This window comes from Caloenas nicobarica, chromosome 12 (genome assembly GCF_036013445.1).
Source record: "Caloenas nicobarica isolate bCalNic1 chromosome 12, bCalNic1.hap1, whole genome shotgun sequence".
Lineage (NCBI taxonomy): Eukaryota > Metazoa > Chordata > Aves > Columbiformes > Columbidae > Caloenas > Caloenas nicobarica.
The window spans coordinates 1522729-1545678 of record NC_088256.1 but is presented as its reverse complement, the minus strand read 5'-3'; the positions used below and the strand labels follow the sequence as shown (position 1 = coordinate 1545678).

The following is a 22950-nucleotide window of genomic DNA, read 5'->3' as shown; positions in this document are numbered from 1 at the left end:
CCCTGGTTACTCATTTGGGAAAGGGCACGGGTGCAGCTGAGCCCAGCAGAGGCTGGGAAAAGTCCAGGCATGGCAGGAGCCATCTGTGAGTGGGGGTCACAGCAAAGGGGGCAGCAAAGCCATGGGGGAGAGCAGGAGAGTCAGGCCAGGAGTGGACATGTTGAGGCTGTGTGAGAGGGGCCATGCATCGCTGCTGCGTGGGCTCCAGCACCACAAACAGCCCGGGGACTGCTGCATCCCTGGCCCCTGGGACAGCACAGCACTGGGACAGGGCACATGTACGGGGCTGCCTGCAGCTGAGCTTGGCAGGGCACAGACAGCGTTCAGGGCAGGTGCCAGTGGATGGGGGCTGCTGAGAAAAACTCAAAGGACCCCCCCTGTGGTGGGACTGAGCAAGCCCGGGGGCTGCTCGCCAGCCTGGCACAGCCAGCCCACCCTCCCGGGCCGGGCCGCAGCGCTGCGCCCGCCCAGCCCGCAGGCAGCCGGGGCCGCGGGCGTTGCTGGCAGGGCTGAGCTTTCCGGCCCGGCTGTGTCTGGGAAGGAGATGAGTAAGAGCCGGAGCCCCGGGCGGGAAGGGGAGGAGCGGAGGCTCCCGGGCTCCCCCGGGAACCAGCGCTGCTCACTCCCACTGACCCCAGCTGCCTCCGTCCCCTGCCTCAGTTTCTCCAAAGAGGGGACCACAGCCCCTCCTGGACCTGGTGGGGGAAAGGCGGAGGTGAAGCACAGCCATACTGCCACACGCGCCCCAGGGAGTGCGGCAGGACAGGCTGGGGGCTGGAGCAGGCAGGCCCTACGGGAGCTGGCAGTGCATCTGGCCTGCAGGCAGCGGGGCTCAGGGCGCCAGCGTGGTTGCCAGGGTGGGGTTCTGCAGGGAGCCTCCTGCCCTGAGGAGCTGCAGCAGGTGCTGCAACACTCCGCCGCCACCTGAGCAGGCACCCCCTCGTACCCGCATGCACGCTCCCAAAATTCTGGCCACACTGCGCTGCTGTGCTGAACTGAGCTATGCCAAGCCGAGCTGTGCTGTGCCGGGCTGAGCTGTGCCAAACTGACACTAATGATGCTGGCATCTGGCAGCACTATACTGTGCTGTGCCAAACCGGGCTATGCTGTGGTGAACTGTGCCAGGCCAAGCTCGGTCATGCTATGCTGAGCCAAACCATGCCAGCCCTGCTTGTCCATGTCAACCCAAGCCGAACTGCACTGAGTAAAACTGGGCCAGGCCAAGTGAAGCCACTGTGCCAGCCCCATGTCATGCCATGCTGAGCTGAGCCTAGGCAGAACACACCAACCCAGCTGAGCTGCACTGAACTATGTCCACTCGAGCAGTGCTTTCTTGCCATCCCATGCTGAGCTGAGCCAAATTGTGCCAGGCTAAGCTGTGCTGTGCCACGCTGAACTGAACTGAACTGTGCCAGCCCTCCATGTCGTGCCACGCTGGGCTGAGCCAGACTGAGTCAAACCATGCTGGCTGGGCTGTGCCAAGCAGCTCAGTACAGGTCCCTGGGCTGGGCTGAGCTTTGCCAAGCCAAGCTCAGTTGAGCTGAGTAGCATGGTGCTGTGCTGTGCCATTGTCTGCTCAGCCATGCCATAAGCTGAGCCATGCCATGCCATAAGCTGAGCCATGCCATGAACTATGCTGAGCTGTGCCACACCATGCTGAGCTGAGTTTTTCAGAGCTGAGCTGTGTCATGCCATGCTGAGCCGTGTTGTGCCTAGCTGAGCCAAACCAAGCCATGCCAAACTGAGCTGTGTTGTGCTGTCCTGGGCTGAGCCGAGCTGCACCATGCTGAGCTGAGCCAAGCCATGCCATGCCGTGTTGAGCTGAGTCGTGCCGTGCCGTGCCATGTCGTGCCTAGTCGTGCCATGCCTAGCCAGCCAAGCCGAGCTGTGCCGTGCCGAGGCGAGCCGAGCCGACCGCCGCCGTCCCCCCGCGCCCCATTGGCGGCGGCGGAGCAGCCCCGGTGCCGGACCGGCCCCGCCCCGCCGCTCGGCTCCCCGCCGCTCTGCCCGGGCGGGCGGGGGTGTCATTTCCTCCGCGGTGCGGGGCCGGGCCGGGCCGGGCCGGGATGGGGCGGTAGCGGCCATGGAGCGGGCCGAGGGCCGGCTCGGCGCCCCCCAGTACGTGCATGTGCAGCTGCAGGGGGGCGCGCCCTGGGGCTTCACGCTGCGCGGCGGGCTGGAGCACGGCGAGCCCCTCATCGTCTCCAAGGTAGGCGTCGCCGGACGCGGTCCCGCGGGGGCTCCGCGGCATCGTCCCGCGAGGGGCCTCCAACCCGTGGCGGGGCGCGGGAGGTGGGGGACGCGGGAGGTGGGGGCGCGGGGAGCCCCGGCCGTGGGGTCGCGTACCCCGGCGGGGCGGGCCTGTGGCAGCCGCTCGCACCCGCGTTTCCCCGCGATCCGCCGCCCCGAGCCACGGGGAAGAGTGGGAGCGGGGCCGCGGGGGCGGAGGGGCAGCCCAGGCCCGGCGGCAGGAAGAAATTCCTCTGGCACATCCGTTGGGCTGGCGGCGGGGGCGGCCCCCACGTCCCTGTCGGTCCAGTCCCGCGGGGCGCAACTGGGGGGGGCAGCCCCTCCTTCGTCTGCCCACCCGTGGTGCTGCGCCCACGGGTAACCCGGGAGCGGCGTCTGCGGGGACGCTGGGTGCCACTGGAGGGGGACCAGAGTCTGCCGTGTCCCGGCACCCCCGAAACTCCTGGGCAGGGCCGTCCCCGAGCCAGGGGGCTGGTGTCGGGCTGTGGTGTCGAGCCGGGTCCCTTCCGCAGCCGAGAGCGGGGAGAGTGGGGGTCCGGACCCACGGCCGCGACGTCCCGCCGCGCGGGGGATCACCGATTCCCGTGGCCCCGCCGGGGCATCGCACTCCTGGGAAACCCGCTGGGAGCCGGGCAGCGGCCGGGGGTGCACCAGCACCCCGACCGCCCGCGGAGCCCGGCCGAGCCTCTGTCACGGGACGGCTTGGCTGCCTGCCCGCTCAGTGCCACCGTCCTGTCGGGGCCAGGGTGCTGGCGGGTCGGGCTGTGTGGCGGCCCCGGGGCTGCCTCCCTGCCCCGAGCCGGGCTGGCTGCGCCCCGGGGCCCTCCACGCCCTGCGCCGGGACGCGGGCAGCGTGGTCTGGCTGGGGGAGCTGGAAAAGTGGCTCCGGTCCCTGCCCTGCGCCCGGGGTGGCACCGCCGGCGGGCGGGAGCCGGGGCCCTGCTGGGAGCCGGGGGCGGAGGACGCTGCCCGCCCCCCGACTCGCTGCTGGGCCTCGGAGCGGTGGGTCCCGCTGGGTCCGCCGATTTTTGGAGGAGGGGATGGGGGGGCCAGGGGATGTTCCCCACCGCTGCTGATGGCGGGGGGGCGGTCCTTGCGGGCCAGGGCGGGCCGGCCTCCGCGCTCCCCCGGCCGGGCCGCCGCTGCCGCGTGTGCTCTGCAGACAAAGGGGGCTTGTTCCAGCGCTCTGTGCATTCAGGGGAGGGTCCCCCGGGGCGGCTCTGCCGAGGTGTGTGCGTGCCGGCCCGTGCGGGGAGGGCCGGTCCCCGCCGGCGGCGCGGGGGGCCCCGGGTCCTGCGCCGGAAAGGGGAAGGGGGTCCCGATGCTCGGTGAGACAGTTTGGCCTCTGAGCCCACTCCGGGAGGGATCCCTTCCCGTGGCTTCGGGCCCTCCGTGGGGCTGCTGAGTGCCCTCTGGTACTGGACCCCTGGGCACATCAGGGGCAAGGAGGGAGGTCTGCGTGGGCAGGGTGGGCACAGCTCGGGCGCTGCCGTGGCTGTGAGTCCTCCTAAGACAAGTCTCCTGGGACAGGCGGATATTCCAGTGAGCCAGCTGGTGCTCACCATTAGGGCCCAGAGTGAACGTCAGGGAAATGACCAGCGCTGGCCCAGCCCAGCAGGGCGACAGGCGGCAGGGTTTGGCTGACAGCACTGAGTTCACTGGTGGTGAAGGCAGAACAAGGGGCTGTTTGTGCCAGATTTAGCTTTTTCTGAGTGATGCCAGGGCTGAGCCACGTCCGTCCCGGCACACACAGTGGCCCAGAGAGCAGCGCAACTCTGGGGAGGATGACCCGTTACCGCTGACTCAGCCCTGTGGCCACGGGGCAGGATGGAGTGGGCATCTGGCCGGGCAGAGGACTGGGGTGAAGGCGCAGCCTGCTCTGGCTGCCTGCTCTGCTGGAGCTGCCTGGTGGTGGGCAGCAGCGTGGCAGGGGTTAAACCCAGGTGCTCCAGCGAGTGCGTGGTGGGAATAGGAGCCCTTGCAGCCAGCTGGAGCCCCCTGCCAGGGCCCCCTGCCCGCACAGGCAGGCGCATCGAGCTGTCCCCAGCCTGGACATGGCATTGCAATACTCAGGTCCCTGAAAAAATGGGAGGGCTGTGGGGCCCTGGGCACAGCTGTGCCAGGCAGAGCCATGGGGCAGTGCTGGGCTGGGCAGGAGGCCTGGCTGCCCCTACCTTGCTCCCCGGGTGCCATGTCACCCACAGGCAGGGGGGTGCCCCCTGAGCCCTGCCGGGCACCAGGGCTGGGAAGAGGTGCCTGGGGGCTCATGTGTGGTAGCTGGCCTGCTGGGGAGCCGTGGATGCCCCCTGGCACTGGGGTCTGGCTGCCACCCAGGCTGGGCTGCGGAGTCATTGCTGCGGGTACTGGGGGCAGAGCTCGTTTCTCTGCCAGGCTGGGAGCGGCAGGGCAGGGTGAGGAGCCTGAGGGCAGGTTGGGCACAGGAGCCCCAGCACGGTGCCAGGCCAGCTCTGCCCGTCACCCTGTGGGCGCCTGTAGCATCCAGCCAGGTCAGGGTCCACATCCGTGCCAGACATGGCGGCAGAAGGCACCCTATGTCCTGCGCCATGTGTCTGCATGCCCTGTGCCGCTGCCAGCATGCAACCCAGCAGCGAGGCTCATTTGCCAGCGCTGCAGTGTGAGGGGCACAGTATGGTGATCCTCGGCCGTTAGGAGCGGCAGGATGGGCAGGAATGAGCACCAGCACCAGGCACTCTGCCTGCCCCAGGGCTGCCTGCACTGCACCTGCCTGCTGGGGCAGAGGGGGTGGGCTGGGGCCGCTCCATGTCAGCAGCGCTGTGGCCCCGTGCCTTCCAAGCTGTGGTGCTATGGGGTACCAGGATCATTTCAGCTATAGGTGCCAGGGTGGGGTAGGTGCGTGCCAGGGCCAGGCACAGCTCGGCAGTTCCCCAGCTGTTGGGTCTCTTGGGCCTACGCAATGTGATGGTGTCCTTCAGGCATCGAAATAATCACGGGTGCCTGGGCAGGGCCAACGTGGGGCTGGGAGCAGCAGCCGGGGGCTGGCATCCATGCCGGACAAAGGGCCCTTGTGCTGCCCATGCCTGCGGGGGAATCTGCTGGGATGGGACATTTTTCTTCTCCCCCTCCCTTATGCCCTTTCCTTGCTCAGAAATTCATGTGACTGGGGCAAGGGGGGAGCCTGGCGCCGCAGATCTCTCTGCGGTTCCTGGGGCGCAGGCACTCCTTTCTGAGGTGTCTTTCTGGCACCCAAAGGCAGTGGCACAGCCCCCGAGGTGTTCTGTGGGGCTGCTATCTCCCTGACGCCTCGCTCTGTCACCCAGGTGGAGGACGGGGGCAAAGCTGCGCTGTCCCGCCGGCTGCAACCAGGCGACGAGCTGGTGAACATCAGCGGGACACCACTGTATGGGTCCCGCCAGGAGGCCCTGATCCTCATCAAGGGCTCCTACCGCACCCTGAAGATGATCGTCCGCAGGTTGGCAGCGCTGCGGGTAGGGGGGTGGCGGTGCCAAGGCTGGGGGGCATCACCTGGCTGGAGGACTGGTGGGAGCCTGGCGGTGCCCGTCTCCAGCCTGGAGATGCCCCGTGCTCAGAAAGGGCAGGCGTCAGCCCCGCCATGGCTGCCCAGCACCCCGTGGTGGGTGGGGGTTCCCCAGCGCAGTGTGCTGCCAGCAGAGCCGGGGCAGTGTGGCGGGCTCGACACCTCCTTTTGCTGGGCGGTATCTTCTAGCGTGGCCGCTCCTCTCCCTTCCTGCCTGCCTGCCTGCTGCCTGCCTGGGAAAGGAAGGAGAGGCAGGGCCGGGTGCTGCAGTCATCCTCCTCCTCCCTGACCCGCATCCACTCCCTGGCTGCATCCTGACGGGGCTCCAGCTCCGGCAGCACCCAGGGGCTGGGGCAGCGCGGGGCACTGCCCACGGGGCAGGGGGTGCCACGGAGCTGTGCTGGGGCTCAGCATCATCCATGGTGAGTTTGGGGGCTCTGGGTGGGGAGGGATCCCTATGCTGACCTCACAGCTCATCCCTGTCACCCTCCCTGCTGACCTGGTGGATGCTGGGGCAGCACCGGGCACTTGGGGGGTACAGGAGGTGGCATCTGCCCACGTGTCTGTGTGGTGGCACGGGACATCGCTGCCTGCATGCACTGGTAGGACTGGAGACCCCCATGGCTGTCTGGCACAGGGGGTGGGACGGGGCCTGACACAAGACCCCTTCCAGAGGATGTGATGTGGCTGGTGCTTTCTGCAAATGCTGAGGGACAGAGAAACAAGGCGGGGAAGGTCGGGCTTGTGGTGAGGACACAGATGTGGCTCCATGGTCCCTTGGCATGCTTGCCGAGCCGTTCCAGTCCTGGCAGGGACCCTTGGCCTGCTGCACTAGGGCTACGTCCTTGGTCCCTTCTCAATGCTGGCAGCAGGGACGCTGCAGGCAGGGGAGCCCCAGCAGCCAGGGAGAACTGTGAGACCCCCCTACCCGGCGCAGGGTGCTGGCAGGGCTGGACCCTCCTCGCTGCCGTCCCCCTCGGGCGGGCGCTGGCCTGAGGGGGACAGGAAGCCTCGTAGGAAGTGACTTCAGCCCCGGTTCCTCGGCCCGGCTTCCTCCCCATTCTTGTCCTCTCCCGCTGTTGCTCTTGGCAGGAGGAGCGTGCCCGTTCTCCGGCCCCATTCCTGGCACGTGGCCAAGCTTGCCGAAAGCCGCCCCGACGCCCCTGCCATGCACTGCCCTGCTGACGCCTTCAGCCTCTCCTGGCCCTCAGGCTGTGATGTCAGGTGAGACCCCCGGCCCACCCTGAGGGCACCCATGGGACCGCACGAAGGGAGGGGGCGGCCGAGGCACCCGCTTGAGTCGGGGTGGAGGGGGCGCGGGGTGGGAGCTCACTTGGCTGTCCCACACCGCTCTTGGGCATCCCCACACGTCCTGTCGCCGCGCTGCCCTTTCCCCTGCCTGTTTACTCGGCAGCAGGAAGGGGCGGTGGCTCCGCTGGAGCCGGCCAGGAGCTGCCGAGTCCCGGCGTCCCCCCGCCAGAGCAGACACATCCCAAGTGGCCAGAGCGGTGCACACCCTGTGTCCCTGTGCCTGCTCTCCCTGACCGCGCCAGGGCAGCCTTGGTGCTGCCCCCGAACCTGGGAGTGGAGGGCAAGTTGGGGCTGTGCCAGCCTGTGCCGCTCCGTCCTGGGGGATATGTATGTGGGGGGAGGTGTTGGCTCCCCGTGATCTCGTGCCCATCGGAGGGGCTGGCGGGGAGCTGGGCGGGGGGCGGTGGGCACCCCTAACACCGGCGTGGGGCCGGGCAGCAGCGAGCTGTCCCTGCAGTGGAACCCGCTGTCCCGGCACTGCAGCACTGACCGGAGCAGCTCCATCGGGAGCATGGAGAGCCTGGACCAGCCTGGCCAGGCCTACTATGAAGGGGACCCCTCACCCGTTGACCAGGGCATGTACCACAGCAAGCGGGACTCAGCCTACAGCTCCTTCTCCGCCAGCTCCATCGCCTCTGACTGCGCTCTCTCCCTCCGCCCCGAGGAGGCCGCCTCTGCCGACTCCAGCCTCCAAGGCCTCTGCAAGCCCCCCGACGGGCGCTACCTGACCACGGGGTCCGAGCCACCTGCCAGCCAACACCCAGAGGCCTGGCGGGCGCCCGTGCCCCCCCAGCCCCCCGTCAGGAGGGACAGCCTGCGGGCAGCCCCAGCCAGCGCAGGGGACAGGCACCGGGCATCGGTGTCGGTGGACATGCTGCACGCCAAGGGCCGGTGGATCTCCGACACCTTCCTCTGCCAGCAGGACAGGGAGGCAGAGGCGGCGGGCAGGAGGACGCCAGTGCTGTACTCCATGAAGGACCGTCTCTCTGCCGACCAGTATTACATGCTGAGCTCCCACCCGGACCGGTGCCCGGCCGAGCCGCTCCCGAGAGAGAGCGCAGAGCCTGGCAACCGGCTGTACCCGGATGGTGGCATGCATCGAGTGCCGGATGCCATGGCGGCAGGTGACAACCCTTTGCTCTCCCCGCTTAAGGGCCACGCACCACACCGGCACAGTGCTCCTGAGCAGCTGCTGGCCTCCCAGCTCCGCTCCCTCCAGGTGGGCACTGGCAGTGGCCGAGCCTCGCCGGCCCCCAACGGGCACCACTGGACCCTCTCTCCGCTCCACCCTGAGGGCAGCCGGCCAGGGGCTGCAGGGGCTGCCCAGGACCCCCCGCTCTGCCCAGAGCCGTGCTGCCGCCTGCCACCCTGCCACTGCTGCCCCGAGCTGCAGCAAGCCTGCGGGCAGGACGGGCCGGGGGCCAACCCAGCACATGGCACCGAGGGGCCAGCGGAGGAGGAGAGCCGGGCGGGAGGCCGGCGGGCCGGAGGTCCTCCCCACCGCTCCGCTCAGATGCGCCGCCGCAGCGACCGCTTCGCCACCAGCCTGCGCAATGAGATCCAGCGACGCAAGGCCCAGCTGCAGAAGAGCCGGGGTCCCGGCGCCCCACCGCCTGGCGAGGAGCCGGTGGAGGAGGAGCCCCCCGAGGGCAGTGTGCCCGCGGAGGGACCCCGCACCCCAGCCAAGTGCCTCAGCCCTGTGCTGAACGATGACAGCAGGAACCCTGGCTGCTCGGGGGACCGGGGCATGCCCACCCCTGACCCGGTGCCAGTCCCCAAAGGGGCCCTGTCCCCTGACCGGGCAGTGCCGATGGTCCGGGGCCGCTGGCGCTGGTCCCCAGAGAGCAAGCTGCAGCCACAGCGCTCGCCCAGCCCTGGTGAGCTGGAAGGCTATGGGCAGGGGCCAGCAGCCCGCAGCTCCCCACCACGGGGCAGCGATGAGGCCGTCCTGCTGCCCTTTGCTGACCGCCGTCGGTTCTTCGAGGAGAGCAGCCGGCCAACGCCGCCCCGGCACGGCAAGCCCCCGGCAGGGGATCCCAGTGCCTTCCAGCCCCCCGGCCCTGAGCGCCGGGACACCCGCCGCCTCTCTGTGGACCAACCCTATGGCCCCCCCTCACCTGGCTGTTCCAGCTCTGCTGGCCGCTACACCGAGTGCTGCCGGGAGCAGCCCCCCTGCTACAAGCCGCTGGGGAGGCCGGGGGAGCTGGAGTACCTGCGGGGCTTTTCCTACCCCTATGGGGTTCCCCTGCGCCCTGAGCCCTGCCGCTACTGCGGGGGGGACCTGTGCCCTCCACTGCTGCCCCACGGCCATGCCTGCCGCTGCCACCCTCAGCCCTGGGCACGCTGCCCTGATTGCTGCTGCCCAGCCCCTCGCGCTGGGCGGGAGGAGACTGACGCCTGGCCCCCCCGGAGACCTTTTGCCCCGGTGAGTGACCCCCCTGGGACTGTGCTGGGGGACAGCACTGGCACCATCCTGCACCCCTGGAGTGTGCGTCTGGGTTGGGGTGGGGGGTACTGTGCCCACAGGGAGCCCTGCAGACCCCCTGCATGCCTACCGAGCTTGGACAGGGATGGACTGTGGGGTGCTGGGGAGGGACATGCTGACCCCATTTTCACACTCTCCCTCCTTCCCCCATGCAGGAATTTCCTCTGGATGACTGGGAACCACCGGCGATAACCAGGAAAGCCAGCCAGTCCATCAGGTGAGCCCACGTTGGGTGCCAGGGTGCCGGGACGTGCATGCTGCTCGATGGGGTCCTCTGCCAGAGAGGTGTGGGGACCACTGTGATTTTGGTTGGTGATGTGGAAAGCACCACCGTTAATGCCCTGGCCACAGCCCTGCTGTGCATTGCGAAGCGAGGGCCCGTGCCACCTGGGGCAAGCAGGGCCTGGGAGACCAACGGGGTGCCCATGGCAGGGAGCGGGTCGGTCCCTCCTTACCCATCCCTAGGGGCTTGGGGGCATCTCTGGGGAACTGTGCCCAGCACGGGGGCACGAGGAGAGCCTAGGCTTGCCCTGCCAGTGGTGCTGGGTGACTCCAGCTGGGGAAACTGAGGCAGGGGTGCACATGAGCTGCCGGGGGTGACTGTCTGGGGGGCATGGGTGCCCCCTTGTCTCCCCAGCGAGCTCTCGCACTATCAACCGGGCTTCTCAAGGCTCGGCCCATTCCGCCCCTGCTTTGAGAGCACCGAGCCGGAGTGGCCACCCTGCTACCGGGCCACGTCCACGCATGACCTGTCATGGGATGGCGACCACCTGACCCGCTCCCCCGAGAGCCCCCCGGACCTCCTGCACCGCCCGCTGCGGGGCAGAGCCTTCTCCGAGAGCCACCTCAACCTGGAGCCCGCCAGCCCCCGGGGCCGTGACCGGAGGGACATTTTCCGTGCCAAGCCGGACCCCCCTGATGTCCCCAAAAAGAAGGGTCCCCCACCTCCCCGCCCACCTCCCCCCAACTGGGAGAAGTACAGGCAGCGCCGGATGTCCCAGCGCCTGCCAGATGGTTCCGGGCACAGCTCTGCCTTTGCCGCCCCGGTGCCAACCCGCAGCATCGCCGAGGCCGTGCGCGAGCGGTCACAGAGCCTCACCGGGGAGCAGGGGGGCTGGACCCGCGGACATGCCGCTCGCCCCCCTGCCCTGCCAGGTGCCTGGCCCCGACCTGAGCCTCCTGGATTGCTCCGCAGGACACCTGAGCCCGATGCTGGCAGCGCTGAGATTTGCAGGCAAGTGCCGCCACGGCATGGGGCTGGGAGCAGGGCTGTGGGCACAGCCTGGGCACGGGGTGGCTTTTGGGGATACATGGCCCTTTGAACCCTGTGTCAGAGCATCCTAATCCACCCCCTGGGCCAGGCCGGGGGGTTTTCTGGGGGTGGGGGCTGTCCCTGACCTCTTTCCCTGGGGTGGACATGGCCCTGCGTGTCGCCATCCCCCACAGGTGGGCAAGGAAGCTGATGTGGGTGCCCTGGGTGTGTCTCAGCAGGGCGATGGGGGCTGGGGAGGAGCGACCCAAGGCGAAGCACCCCTGGGAGATGGAGGAGCAGCCCCAAAGGCTCGGCCAGAACCAGGAGCAGGGCTGGGCTGGGCCCCGCAGCGGGGGTGAGTGCTCCATGCTCCTGCATGGTGGCCCCGGCCCCGCCACCTCAGAGATGCCCAAACCCAGCCCTGGAGCAGCGGAGGGGCCGAGCTGCCAGGCGGGCCGGCCCCAGCCCCGCCGCATGGACTCGGAGGAGCTGCTGTGGGACGTGGCAGGCAGGGACCGCTCCCTGGCCGGCATCCTGGCCCCCTCGGCTCCCCTCAGCACCGCCACCAAGGTGATGGGCGAGCTGCTGGTGGCAGGGGAGCGGCAGGCCTGGCGGGAGCGTTTGCAGAAGGACTGGCAGCTGGAGGCTCTGGCGCAGGACAGGTAGGACTGGTGTGGCGCCGGGCAGTGCGCCAGGGACAGGCTGCACCCGCCACCCCTGACGCTGAGCCCCTGTCCCCACAGGCAGGGCTTCGAGCCCATCTCGCCACCCCCTGGGAGCACTGCCAGCTCCACCTCCTACCCGACGTGTTACAGCTCAGCAGCGGGCAAAGCCGAGCCCCTCAGCAAGATGAAGGAGCTGCCGGAGGTGGCGGAGCGGAGCTCAGAGGATGAGGAGGAGGAGGTGGACCATGAGCTGGTGGAGAAGAAGGTAAAGTGGGCACTGCTGGGAATGATGCCCTCGGGGTTCCCCACTGCCATTGCCAGGTGCTCGTGGGAACTGGGGACATTGCTAGATGCTCACGGGGACCAGGGACATCGCCAGGTGCTCGCAGGGACCAGGGACATTGCTGGATGCTAACAGGGGCTGGGACATTGCCAGATGCCTGTGAGGCCATTGTCGGGTGCTTGTGGGGGCTTGGGATTGTCACCATGTGCTCTTGGGGACCAGGGGCATCACTGGATCCTCAAGGGCATTGCCAGATGCTCACAGGGACCAGGGGCATCGCTAAGTGCTTGCGAGGACTGGGGGCGTCACTGGGTGCTCATGGGAACTAGGGCATTGCTGTTTGCTCATGGGGTCTGAGACATTGCCAGATGCTCACAGGGACCGGGGGCATTGCTGGTAGCTGATGGACACCAGGGGCATCGCCAGGTGCTTGCGGTCTGTGGGGCCCAATGCAGCGTGGCACACCTGTGCCCATGTCCCGGTCCCCTGGTCCCAGCAGAGGGTGACCCCAGTCGCCCTGACCGCTTCTCTCCAACAGCTGCAGCTGATCGAGAGCCTGAGCCGCAAGCTGGCGGTGCTGCGAGACGCACAGCGGGGGCTGCAGGAGGACATCAGTGCCAACGGGGCGCTGGGCGAAGACGTGGCCACCCGCCTGCAAGCCCTCTGCACCCCCGGGGAGTTCGACAAGTACCGCCTCTTTGTGGGCGACCTGGACAAGGTGGTCAACCTCCTGCTTTCCCTCTCGGGGCGCCTGGCCCGGGTGGAGACGGCACTGGGCAGCCTGGGGCCACACGCCCCCGCCGAGGACAAGGTGGGCAGGGGGGCACTTGTGGGGCGTTGGGGCGCGGGACCCCCCGCCAACACAGCCTGTCTTGCCCACAGGTGGCCCTGCGGGAGAAGCAGCGGCTACTGGTGGCGCAGCTGGAGGACGCCAAGGAGCTGAAGGAGCACGTGGGGCGGCGGGAGGAGGCGGTGGGTGCCATGGTGGCGCGGTACCTGCCCACCGAGCACCTCCAGGACTACCAGCACTTCATCAAGATGAAGTCGGCCCTCATCACTGAGCAGCGGGAGCTGGAAGAGAAGATCAAGCTGGGCCAGGAGCAGCTCCGGTGCCTGCGTGAGAGCCTCGGCCAGACCCCCAAAGGCTGCTAGCCCCCCGCCCAATCTCCCCCGGGACCCTGGCCGTGGCCCCAGCTTGCTTCCAAATGGGATCTGGCCCCTCAGGGGCTCTCCCTGTGTCTGTCCGTCTGTCCAGCCCCTGCCTTTTATTTATTTTTCCAGTTTACCAAGCAGGGGAGGGGGTGTCAGTCCAGGCCCTGGTGGGGCGTTTGTGCCAGAGGTGCCATGGGCTCAGTGGCTACCCAGCACCTTGTGGCCCAGCAGGACCAGATGGACGCATCCTGCCACCCCCTGAGGTCTTTGTGTGCCTGCAGGGGTCCCTCCACCTTGCCCTGGACACCAGTGCCTGTCCCACAGCATCCCTCTGACTGCCCTGGGGCATCCCCACGCAGCGCCTGGAAGGGTTAAACCATCCTCGCCCTCTGTCCTGTCTATTTGTCCAGCTCTGTCCATCTGTCCGGTGGGAGCTGGAGGAATTTTGGCTCCAGCATCCTCTTCCTCTCCATTGTGTCTGAAACAATGGCCCTGGCCAGCAGGTCCTTAACCCGCTCCCCGCCAGTTGGAGGCACCATGGGGGGCTGAGGTGGGTGCTGGTGAGTGCTGTGCACCCATCTCCCAAGGGACACAGTGATGGGTGCCCCTCAGATGGTGCTCTGCCAGGGAAGGGGGTACTGGGAGCAGTAGACCGGGGGCTGCGGGTACCCCCTGCCACCAGCGCTGTGGGCACAGGCACTACCTGGTGTCATCCAGCCTGTGCCTCCAGCCTCTGCCCTGGCACCAGGAGAAATTAATAGAGGAAAAACCATGCTAAGGACAAAACGGGTTACCTGTCCCCCTCTTCTGTGCTGCAGCAGCCTCAGATAGCACTTAGACCTCACCCTGTGTCATCCCTTTGCCCCGCCGCTGTCTGTCCTCACGGGATGGGAAAGTGCCGTGATGCTGATTTTGCACAGGGGTTTCATGCAACTGGCAGCAGCTTGGGGCAGAGGAGGAAGCCTTTTGGGGAGGCAGGGTGGGCTGAGCCCTTTTAGGGGTGGCCCTGGCCAGGCAGCGCAGCCCCAGGGTGCAGGCAGCACCCGTGCCTGCCCGCTTGGCACCGCACAGCCCTCCTGCGTGGCTGCTCCCCCCGTGGGCCTCCCCAGCCCATTGAACACTACACCCCGCACCTACCTACCCCTACCCTGGGACAGTGTGGGGCAGCAGTGGGGTCCCCCGCATCCTCCCCATCTCAGCCACCCCCTGTGCCTGCCGGAGGACACTACAAGGACCAAAGACTGCACCCACTGGCAGCTGGGGGATGTGCTGCTGTGGGGAGGGCTGGCAGCCCTCAGCTCGTCACCGCACCCGCAGCGTGTGCCGGTGCCCGTGCCTTGCTGCGTGCCGTTGTGCCTCTCTCACACTAAAGGAGCAGCAGCAGCTGCACATCTGTCTGGGCTCTGTGTTGTGTGGTTTGTCCCTGTGGCAGCGGGGGTGGCAGGTGCCCACCATGGGAGGGGTGAGCCAAGCCCTGGCAAGCTTTTGGGCACCGAGCGCCCTCGTGGCACTGCAGGTGCGGGGGTGCAGCCGTGGGCAGGGGGATCCTCTGCACCCAGTGCTACCGGGCTGGGTCGGGGCCGGGGGCAGTGCCTGGACCCTTCCCCAGCAGCACATGGACAGGGCACAGCACTTGGGTGACGGTTTTAGCATTGTCCCTGGCACTCACACCACGGCATTGCTGCCAAAACGTTTGGGGTGGCACCGAGGAGAGGCTGACCTAGTGGGGATGGCAATGCCTGATGGTGGTGCCATGCCGCTGCTGCTGGGCTGGCTCCGGGCTGCCCTGGTTCAGCCCAGCACCGCAGAGTGGTGTGGGCGGGCACAGCCGCTGTCCCCTTGCTAGCCAGATGCCTTCCCCATGGCCTCTGCAAGCCAGCTGGGCACCACAGAGCAGGGCCTGGCACCCTCTCCCCATGCCAGGGCAGCACGCGCCCCCCACCCACATCTGGCAGCCCCATGATCCCGGGCAGGGCTGCGGGAGCCGTGGTGCAAGGGCAGAGCTGGCGGCTGGACTCGCGTGTGAGCACGTGTGCACAGGGGTGGGCATGTGCACAGGCACACGTGGGTGTGTGAGTGAAGGTGTGTGAGCACATGCACGTGTGGGTGGGCACGGGCATGCATTGGTGGGTGCATGCACATGTGTATGCACACACATGTTGGCATGGAAACACAGAAGGATGCTTGCATGTGAGCACGTGCACAGGGTGAGTGTATGTGAGCAAACACTGGGGTAAACGCATGTGTGCATGTGGGAGCATGTAGGTGCATGGCTGCAAGCACGCTGACAGAGCACACAGCTGCGTGGGGGAATACAGGTACATGCACGTTGGTGCACACAGGCGAACACATGCGCACACACGTGAATGCATGCGCACACACGTGAATGCATGCATGCGCATATGAGCACACACAAATGAACATGCACACAAGGAAGCGCACATGTGAACACACATGCACACACAGGTAACTACACCCATGTGTGTGAGCACACATGCACATGTGAATGCATGCACAGGTGTGTGTGTGCATGCACGTGAGCAAACACACAGGCAAGTAAGCGCATAGGGGTGAATGCGTGCACATGTGGGTGTATGTACGAGTGTGTGGGCAGGGCCACCTGTGCAGGCCCGCATGCGCCGATAACCACAGGAACACGGGGAAGCGGTCGCATGCATGTGTGTGTCATAGAATCATAGAATCATTTTGGTTGGAGGAGACCCTCAGCATCATTGAGTCCAACTTTGTGCCCCATGGCCCGTTTGAGACCCACCTCCCCCGCCATGCTGTTCCCACCGCCACCAGGCTGGACCATGGACCCAGGGCATGGGGGGCACAGCCAGGCTGCTGGGTACTGGGGCCCTCGGTGCCTGTGCTGGATGTGGCCATGGGGTGGGGGGATACTGGGGATCCCCGTGTGGGTCCCCAGCAGAGCTGCAGACCAGCAGGCTCATTGTAGTATGCAGGGTCGTGGGTCTCCCAGAGGTGCAGCCAGGACCCAGACATGCCGGGGCAGCCCTGGCCCTGCTGTCTGCCTCCCGTCCACTACAATCTCTCAGTTTTACAGATCCCTAGTCTGTCCCCCCCATATCCCACACCACTGGTGCTGGGGGAGGAGGAGGACATGTGGGGCAGCGATGCTTCAATGAGAGCCAAGCCGCCTGCCTCCTGCCCCATGTGGGAAACGAGGAGTCCCAAACTGTGGAGGTCCAAACCCCACAGCCGTTGCTGCCAGCCCCCATCTGCTTATTACAGCCCAAAGGGCAAAGCCACACACAAGGTGGGGGACAAGGGAGCCCCAGGCGCCCTGGCCCAGGGCATGGCCCATGGGGAGTGGGCTGTGGTGTGGGGGATGTGGGACTCTTGTGTGGGCCTGGCTGGCTGCCCCCATGGGGGTCCCAGAACAGCAGCAGGTGAGCGCTGGGCACTGGGGGGCAGAGCACCCCAGGCTGTGGGCCTGGGGCCCTGTGCACACCATGGGCTGGAAAGTGGGGCCAGACCCTCTTAGCAGTGTGTTGGGGGGCACACCCCCAGGTGTGTACACATGTGTGTGAGCTCCATACACACACTCCGGAGCATATTCCTATACAAATATACCTTCATGGAGTGTCTGCAGGCATATGAACCATAGAAACACAGAAAGGTTTGGAGTGGGACCTTTGAAGATCATTTAGGCCAACCACCCTGCCACGGGCAGGGACATCTTTCACTAGATGAAGTTGCTCCAAGCCCTGTCCAGCCTGGCCTTGAACACTTCCAGGGATGGGGCGTCCACAGCTTCTCTGGGCAGCCTGTTCCAGTGTCTCACCACCCTCATTGTGCAACATTTCTTCCTGTGTCCAATGTAAACCTACCCTTGTTCAGTTTAAAACTGTTGCCCCTTGACCTGTCACTACAGGCCTTGGTAAAAAGTCTCTGTCTGTCTTTCTTAGAAACCTCCGTTATAAAGTGAAATGCCACAATAAGGTCTCCCTGGAGCCTTTTTTCTCCAGGCTGAACAACGCCAGCTCTCTCAGCCTTTCTTCCTAGCAGAGGGGTTCCAGCCCTGGAACCATTTCTGTGGCTCCTCTGGACCTGCTCCAACAGGTCCATGTCCTCCTTGTGCTGGGGACCCCAGAGCTGGACACGGAGTTCCAGGGGGTCTGACCGGGGGGGCAGAGGGGCAGAATCCCCTCCCTTCACCTGCTGGCCACGCTGCTGGTGATGCACCCAGGACACAGTTGGCTTTCTGGGCTGCAAGCGCATGTTACCAACTCATGTAGATTGTGTGCAGGTGTGGGTGTGTATACAGGTGTGTGGAGGGGTCAGTGCATGTGCTCCCCCACGCCTGTGCATGCCCATGCATGTGTGGCCATGTGCAAGCGTGGTTGCAAGGAGGTGGTGCATGTGCTCGCCCATGCCTGGGCTGTGCATGCCTGTGTATGTGTGGGCATGTGCACATGTATGTGCATGGCAGCAGTGTGCGTGTACTCACCCATGCCTGTACATGTGCATGCGTATGCCTGTATGGGTGTGGGCACATGTATGTGTACGGCAGCAGTGCATTTGCATGCCTGAGCTGTGCCTAGCGACGTACGTGTGGGCGTGTGCATGCAGATGTGCATGACCGTGATGTGCACACTTGCCCATGCCACCCATGTGCGTGCCCCTGCTGGTGCACGTGTATGCACACAGTGGCGGTGCATGTCCTCACCCATGTCCATGCACACATACGTGCACGGATGTGGCGCATGTGCTTTCCCACACCTGGATGCTTGTGCATGCCCGTGCACGTGTGCCCATGTTCACACACACGGGCACGGCAGCCGTGCATGTGCCCACCCATGCCCGTGCACGTGCTGGTCTGTGTGCACCTGGATGGCGCACGCGTGTGTGCACGGCGGTGGTTCCTGTGCTCTCCCGTGCCCGCGTGGGCGCTGCACACGCATGTGCTCGGCGGCGGTGCGGGTGCTCGCCCGTGCCCGCGCGAGTGCCCGCCGTGCCCGCGTGCTCGGGGCCGTGCGTGGGCTGCCGGTGCCGCGGTGCGCAGCAGCGCCCGCCGCGCCGGAGCAGGCCGGGGCTTGCGGCGCAGGGGCAGGGCCGGGGCTGCCTGCAGAGGCACATCCCGGCGGGGCCGCGCTGCGGGGCCGGGGGGGCTGCGGGGCGGCGGGCGGGGGCAGGAGGAAGAGCGACCTTGTACAAGCGACGGCGGCGGCTCGGGGTGTGCAAGGTGTGTGCGCGGGGCGGGGGGTGGGGGGGAGCGCTCCGCCCGCCTCCCCGCTCTTGGGGCGTGCTGCGGGATGCTCGGCGGAGACCCGGCACCCGGCAGTCCCGAGGTTGGAAGTGGGGTGCGAGGCCCGTAGCGAGGGGGGTTGCGACCGGGAGGGGTGGAGGACGGCAGCACTGCGGGGCTCTCGGTTCCCCCGCCGCGCCCCCCCCCCCCGAAACGCTTGTTGCTGCGCGGGGAGACGGCACCACGTTTGCCGGCAGCCGCGGGGAGGCCGGTGGAGTCGGCCCGCGGGAGCCGCGTGGGGCCGGGCACAGTGCCGTGGGGTGCCCTCCGCCACCCCCGGCCCGGGCACGGCAGCCCTGCAGCCGGCCAAGCTCGCTCGCCCAGGTAGGTGCCCCCCCAGCCCGCCCGCAGCCCCCGGAGCGGGCAGGGATGCCGTGGGGAGGTGGCCGCCCCCGCATGCGGGGAGCCCCGCGCCCCCCGCCTCCATCTCACCCCACCCGCAGCCACCTGCCGGGAACCGGCGACCCACCGGCGAGGGGCCGGGAGATGCTCCCAGCCCTGCCCGGCTGCCGGAGCGCGGCGGATGGGTGGCGGGCGGCAGCTCCTGCTTTTCATGCAGTCTCCCCCTCCAGCCCGGGCGCTGCGGGCAGCCCGGCACCCCGGGATGGGCACCGGAGCGGGGGCTGCGGCAGGGGAGCTGCACCCCACTGCCAGGGCCGTCTGCCACGGCGGAGCAAGGGATGGCGTTGGCATGCCAGCCAGGGTGAGGAAGAGTTGAGACACCAAAAAAAAAGGCAAGGAAGGAAAACTTTGCCTGCAAGGAAGCCACTCCGAGGGGCATTCCTGGGTGAGGAAGCACCGTCTCCCCTGATTTCCAGGATTGCACCTCCCGCTGGCCAAGCCACAGAAGGTGAGGGGCTGTGCACCCCCTTTCAGGTCTCTTCCTTCACTCCTGTGTGTCCTTGTCCTCCCAGGGCTGTCACAGGAGGCAGTGGAGCCCTGAGCCAAGCCGGGTGGAAAGATGGCTGAGAAGCTGGTGCCTGGGGACCTGTTCCTGAGGAAGACCCGGGAGTCGGTGTCGTCCCTGGACTCGGACAAGCTGTCACCCATCTCACCTGAGGCGGGTGGCGAGGAGTCGTCTGACAGCGAGGGCGAGCAGGACAGTTCCCACAAGCTCATCCGGAAGGTGTCCACCTCGGGGCAGATGAGGAGCAAGGTCAGTGGCGTGGGGGCCTGGGGCGAGGGGCTGGCTGGTCCGTGGGTTCCCTGATGAGAACGCGAGGGGAGGATTCACCCACACTGGGGTGTAAATCAGCGCCAGGCACTTGTTGCTTGCAGACCCAACTGAGCCAATGCCCAGGGCAGTGCCAGGAGGGGTCTGGCCCCCTGTGCCCTGTGGAAGGGCACATGGAAAAGGTGCACACCCCATGGTGGCAGAGTCACTGTTGGTCCCGTGGGGCTGTGCAGCATGGATTTTACCCCACTTTTCGGGGGCAGGGTCCCTCCCATACCCATCCCCCCAAATTGCCTTCATCTCATGTTTGTATCACTTGGGTTCCCGCCACCTGTCCCTGGGGAAAAGAGGCTTTTTCAGGAAGGCTCTGCCCCATGGACACTCTGGAGGTGAGATTTAGGATTGCCACAGTCCTGTAGGCTCCTGGGATCCCGTACCCTGCTGCCGGCAGGGCACGTGTGGGGCCTGGTGGGCGGCAAAATGGAGCTGGCATCTTTCCCGGCGCCCCAGATTAATTCGGCTGTGCCAGCTCCCCTGCGGGCCCCACTCCCGCAGCCTTCCCTAGATCCAGTCCCCCGTGCTGGTTTGCTGGTTTGCTGGGGACACCTTTGAGGTTGGACGTGACACTCTTGCCTCCCAGCTGTTGGCATGAGGGCAGCTTGTGTGTGCATGTGTGCAGCTTGCTCAGAGGAAGCTATTTTGGTCAGACCTACAAAAATACAGGGTGTGGTGCCTTCGGCCAAACAGGAGTAGATGGCCGTAGGTGTCCTAGGTGGGGACAGTGAAATGGCCAGGCACCTCCTGCCTGAAGCGCAGGGAGCAATAACCTGGGCTAAATGGCCAGGTGGCAAGCCAGGAGAGGAGGAGGTTGGGGGGGGCATTTTGGGGAGGAGAGTTGTGGGCATGACACTAGGAGGATGCTCTGGGCGACGTGCCAGGCGCGCGGTCCCTTTGCATCCACCTCCCGGCTGTGGGAAGGAGGCGGTGGTGTGAGTCAAGGCGATGCCTGCGGTGCCAGCGGGCACACGGGGGCTGCCGCGCTGCGGGGGGAGCCTTGCCGAGGGGCTGTGCCAGAAATTCTCCCTCAGCCAGCTTCCAGCCCCAGCCGCTCCTTGGTGGGGATTTGGTGGCCATGCTGCACCAAGGAGGGAGGACAACTGAGAAAACACCATGGGGGAGTGCAGGGGGTGCCCTCAGGCTTTGGTGTTGAGTGCGGTCGGCAGGGAGGGAGGCAATGGGGACAGGGCGGTGTGCTGGGGCTGGTGGCAGCTCAGGGCTGCTGGGGCTGGGGCCAGCTCCCCTCCTGCTGGCCCGGGCCTGGCTGTGGTGCCAATTCTGGTGCCCCGACACGAGGGAGACAAGGGGCGTTTGCCCACGGGAGCGGAAGTTGCAGTGCTCCCAGCCTGGTGCTGTGGAGTGTTTCCACTTGTCAGGAGACATTGCTGGGGCAGGTGGCACCAGGGGATCTCTCGCTGAGTCCCTCTGGCCGCTCAAGGAATGTGCCTCAGTTTCCCCTTCTTTGGAGCAGGCTGGCACCTCCTTTGCCTACTCCGACCTGGCTGCCAGGTGGGTGCCGTGGGCTGTGCCGGAGTGCAGGATGCTGCACAGGGGACACGGTGGAAGGCTGGGCCAGTGGCAGGGTCCTGGGGATGCTTAGCCCTGTGTGCAAGCCCTCGGCACCCTCCTGGAAGGGTGACAGCAGCCACTGCAGTTTGCCACACAGCATTTGCCATGCCGGACGGGTTCGCCCTGCTGTGGAGCGTGGGGGATATCACAGGGATTCGTCAGTGCCAGGAAACCCGAGAGAGAAGGGCAGGTGGCCAGGCTGTGCCCATGTCCTGCAGCAGCAGCACAGGGACACAAGTGCACCCTGAGTCCCCAACCTGGGCGTCAAAGCCCCTCTGTGGTATCAGCAGGTCCAGCCTCGCTGGCCGACAGGCTACGTGTCGGGAAAGGCTGAGCTGCCGGCTCCCTGCCGGCTGCGGCTGCTGCCCGCATCCTGCCCGGCATCGGCAATTAGCCATGCAGGAGGTGATGCCGCGCAGCGTGCCGGCGACAGCGGGCGGCGTGATGGATGGGCAGGCAGAGAGGGCGCGGCTGGGTTAATAGCCTGCAGAGAGGAGAAAGGAGGAGAGAGGGATGAGAGCCGGGCAGGGCTGGTGCTGGAGGGGGCTGAGACCAAGCCATATGTGCACCCCCCCACCAGATTTCAGTGTTGGGGTTCAGAGTTTTCCCTGAGGATTCCTTTGCCTTGGTGTGGATAGGCAGGACCACGCTTGCCAGCCTGGCTCCTCGCTGGTTGGGCTCTTTCCCTACAGAGATGAGGATTTTGGGATGTGATTGCTGCGGCCACCCGGGTCGGGCTGTCCCTGTCTCACAGCCGTGCCGTGGCACACGTGCCGCCTGCCCCTCTGGCTGCGGCCACGGCTGTAGGCGGAGGGACAGGCAGCACGTGTGTTGCAGCCGGCACCTTTCCGAGCCGCGTTGGCATCCCTGTTGTGCACCCATGTGTGGCTGGGATGGGGGGGGAACCGTTGCCTGCGCCCCAGAGACTGGGGCCGGTACCTAATTAGCACACAGTTAATGAGTGAGGGAGAGGCTAGTGCCAGGGCTGCAGCTCACAAGAGGTAACCGGGTTAGCGGGGGGGTGGATGGGGGACAGGCTGGCCTGGTTTTTGGCTGTTGGTCGTAGTTGGGGTGCTGGAGGAGGCCTGTAGGAGCCTGCCGTGTTGGGGAGCTGGGCAGGGTCTGCCCATCCACACTGACTGGGGGACCCTGCTCCCTGGCCGTGGCAGCAAGCAGCTTCCCCCACACCAGTGTTTGTCCAGCCCCATGGGGACAGGAGCAGGTGAGAATCGTTTTGGGATCTGCTGAATCCTTCCTGATCACTGCTCCCCATTCCTAGCGCCTCCTCCAAAATGCCTGTTCCCCTACCCCTTTCTCAAACCTCCCCATCAATCACATCGCCCCACTCCACACCCCCAGCTTGGCTTTCTCCAGGCTGTAATTGCTGGGACACCCCGCGGGGCGCTTTGTGCGGCTTCGGTGTGGAGGCGGTGAGGCCATTGTGCTTGGTGACAATGACAGCTGCCAGGCGCAGGTGCCCCTGCCGGGCTAAATGGCCCCAGGACAGATGGGGTCTTGCTGCCACCCCCTTCTCCTCCTCCTCCTCACCAGGGCCAGGGGCTGCTGGTTGCCTGCACCAGCTTTTGGGAGTCCAAGGGCAGGGCAGGAGGAGGATGCTGTGCTGCACCCCGGCACTGGTCCCCTTCAGGTTGGGCATGGAGGGAAGGGACAGTGAGGAAGAAGAGGGTGCCAGCTCTAGGGTACATCAAGACATGTGAGGTGCTGGCAAACAGGAGTGGGGGGGGGCACATCCTGCCTGCGTGGGCCGGGCGCTCAGCTCCCAACGCTGCCTCAGCACGGGCTCTCCCGGCAGCTGAGCGGAGGCGGGGAGCAATCCGGCAGCTCTGCTTGGTTTGGCTCCGGCTGCAAGGAGCTGCAGTGAGCAACTGGTCCTGGAGTGCTTGCCCCGAAACCCGAGGGCTGCAGGCACCAGGCGGGGCACAGGGGGTGCATGCCAGGGATG

General features: G+C 66.6%; 1 protein-coding gene across 4 annotated transcripts; it reads left to right on the top strand.

Moving 5' to 3' along the window:
• Positions 1–1954: 1954 nt before the first annotated feature.
• SHROOM4 (shroom family member 4) lies at positions 1955–14287 on the top strand. Of its 4 annotated transcripts, none has more exons than XM_065643390.1 (10): positions 1955–2209; positions 5550–5701; positions 6860–6991; positions 7520–9503; positions 9719–9780; positions 10201–10797; positions 11052–11477; positions 11559–11745; positions 12302–12574; positions 12646–14287. In XM_065643390.1, the coding sequence occupies exons 1-10, from the start codon at positions 2084–2086 to the stop codon at positions 12913–12915; spliced, it is 4209 nt and encodes a 1402-aa protein (XP_065499462.1). In that variant the 5' UTR covers positions 1955–2083; the 3' UTR covers positions 12916–14287. The 4 variants fall into 4 exon arrangements, with proteins under 4 accessions (XP_065499462.1, XP_065499461.1, XP_065499463.1 ...); XM_065643389.1 differs by having other exon boundaries at positions 7517–9503; XM_065643391.1 differs by lacking the exons at positions 1955–2209; positions 5550–5701 and adding an exon at positions 5718–6189 and having other exon boundaries at positions 7517–9503.
• Positions 14288–22950: the final 8663 nt, after the last annotated feature.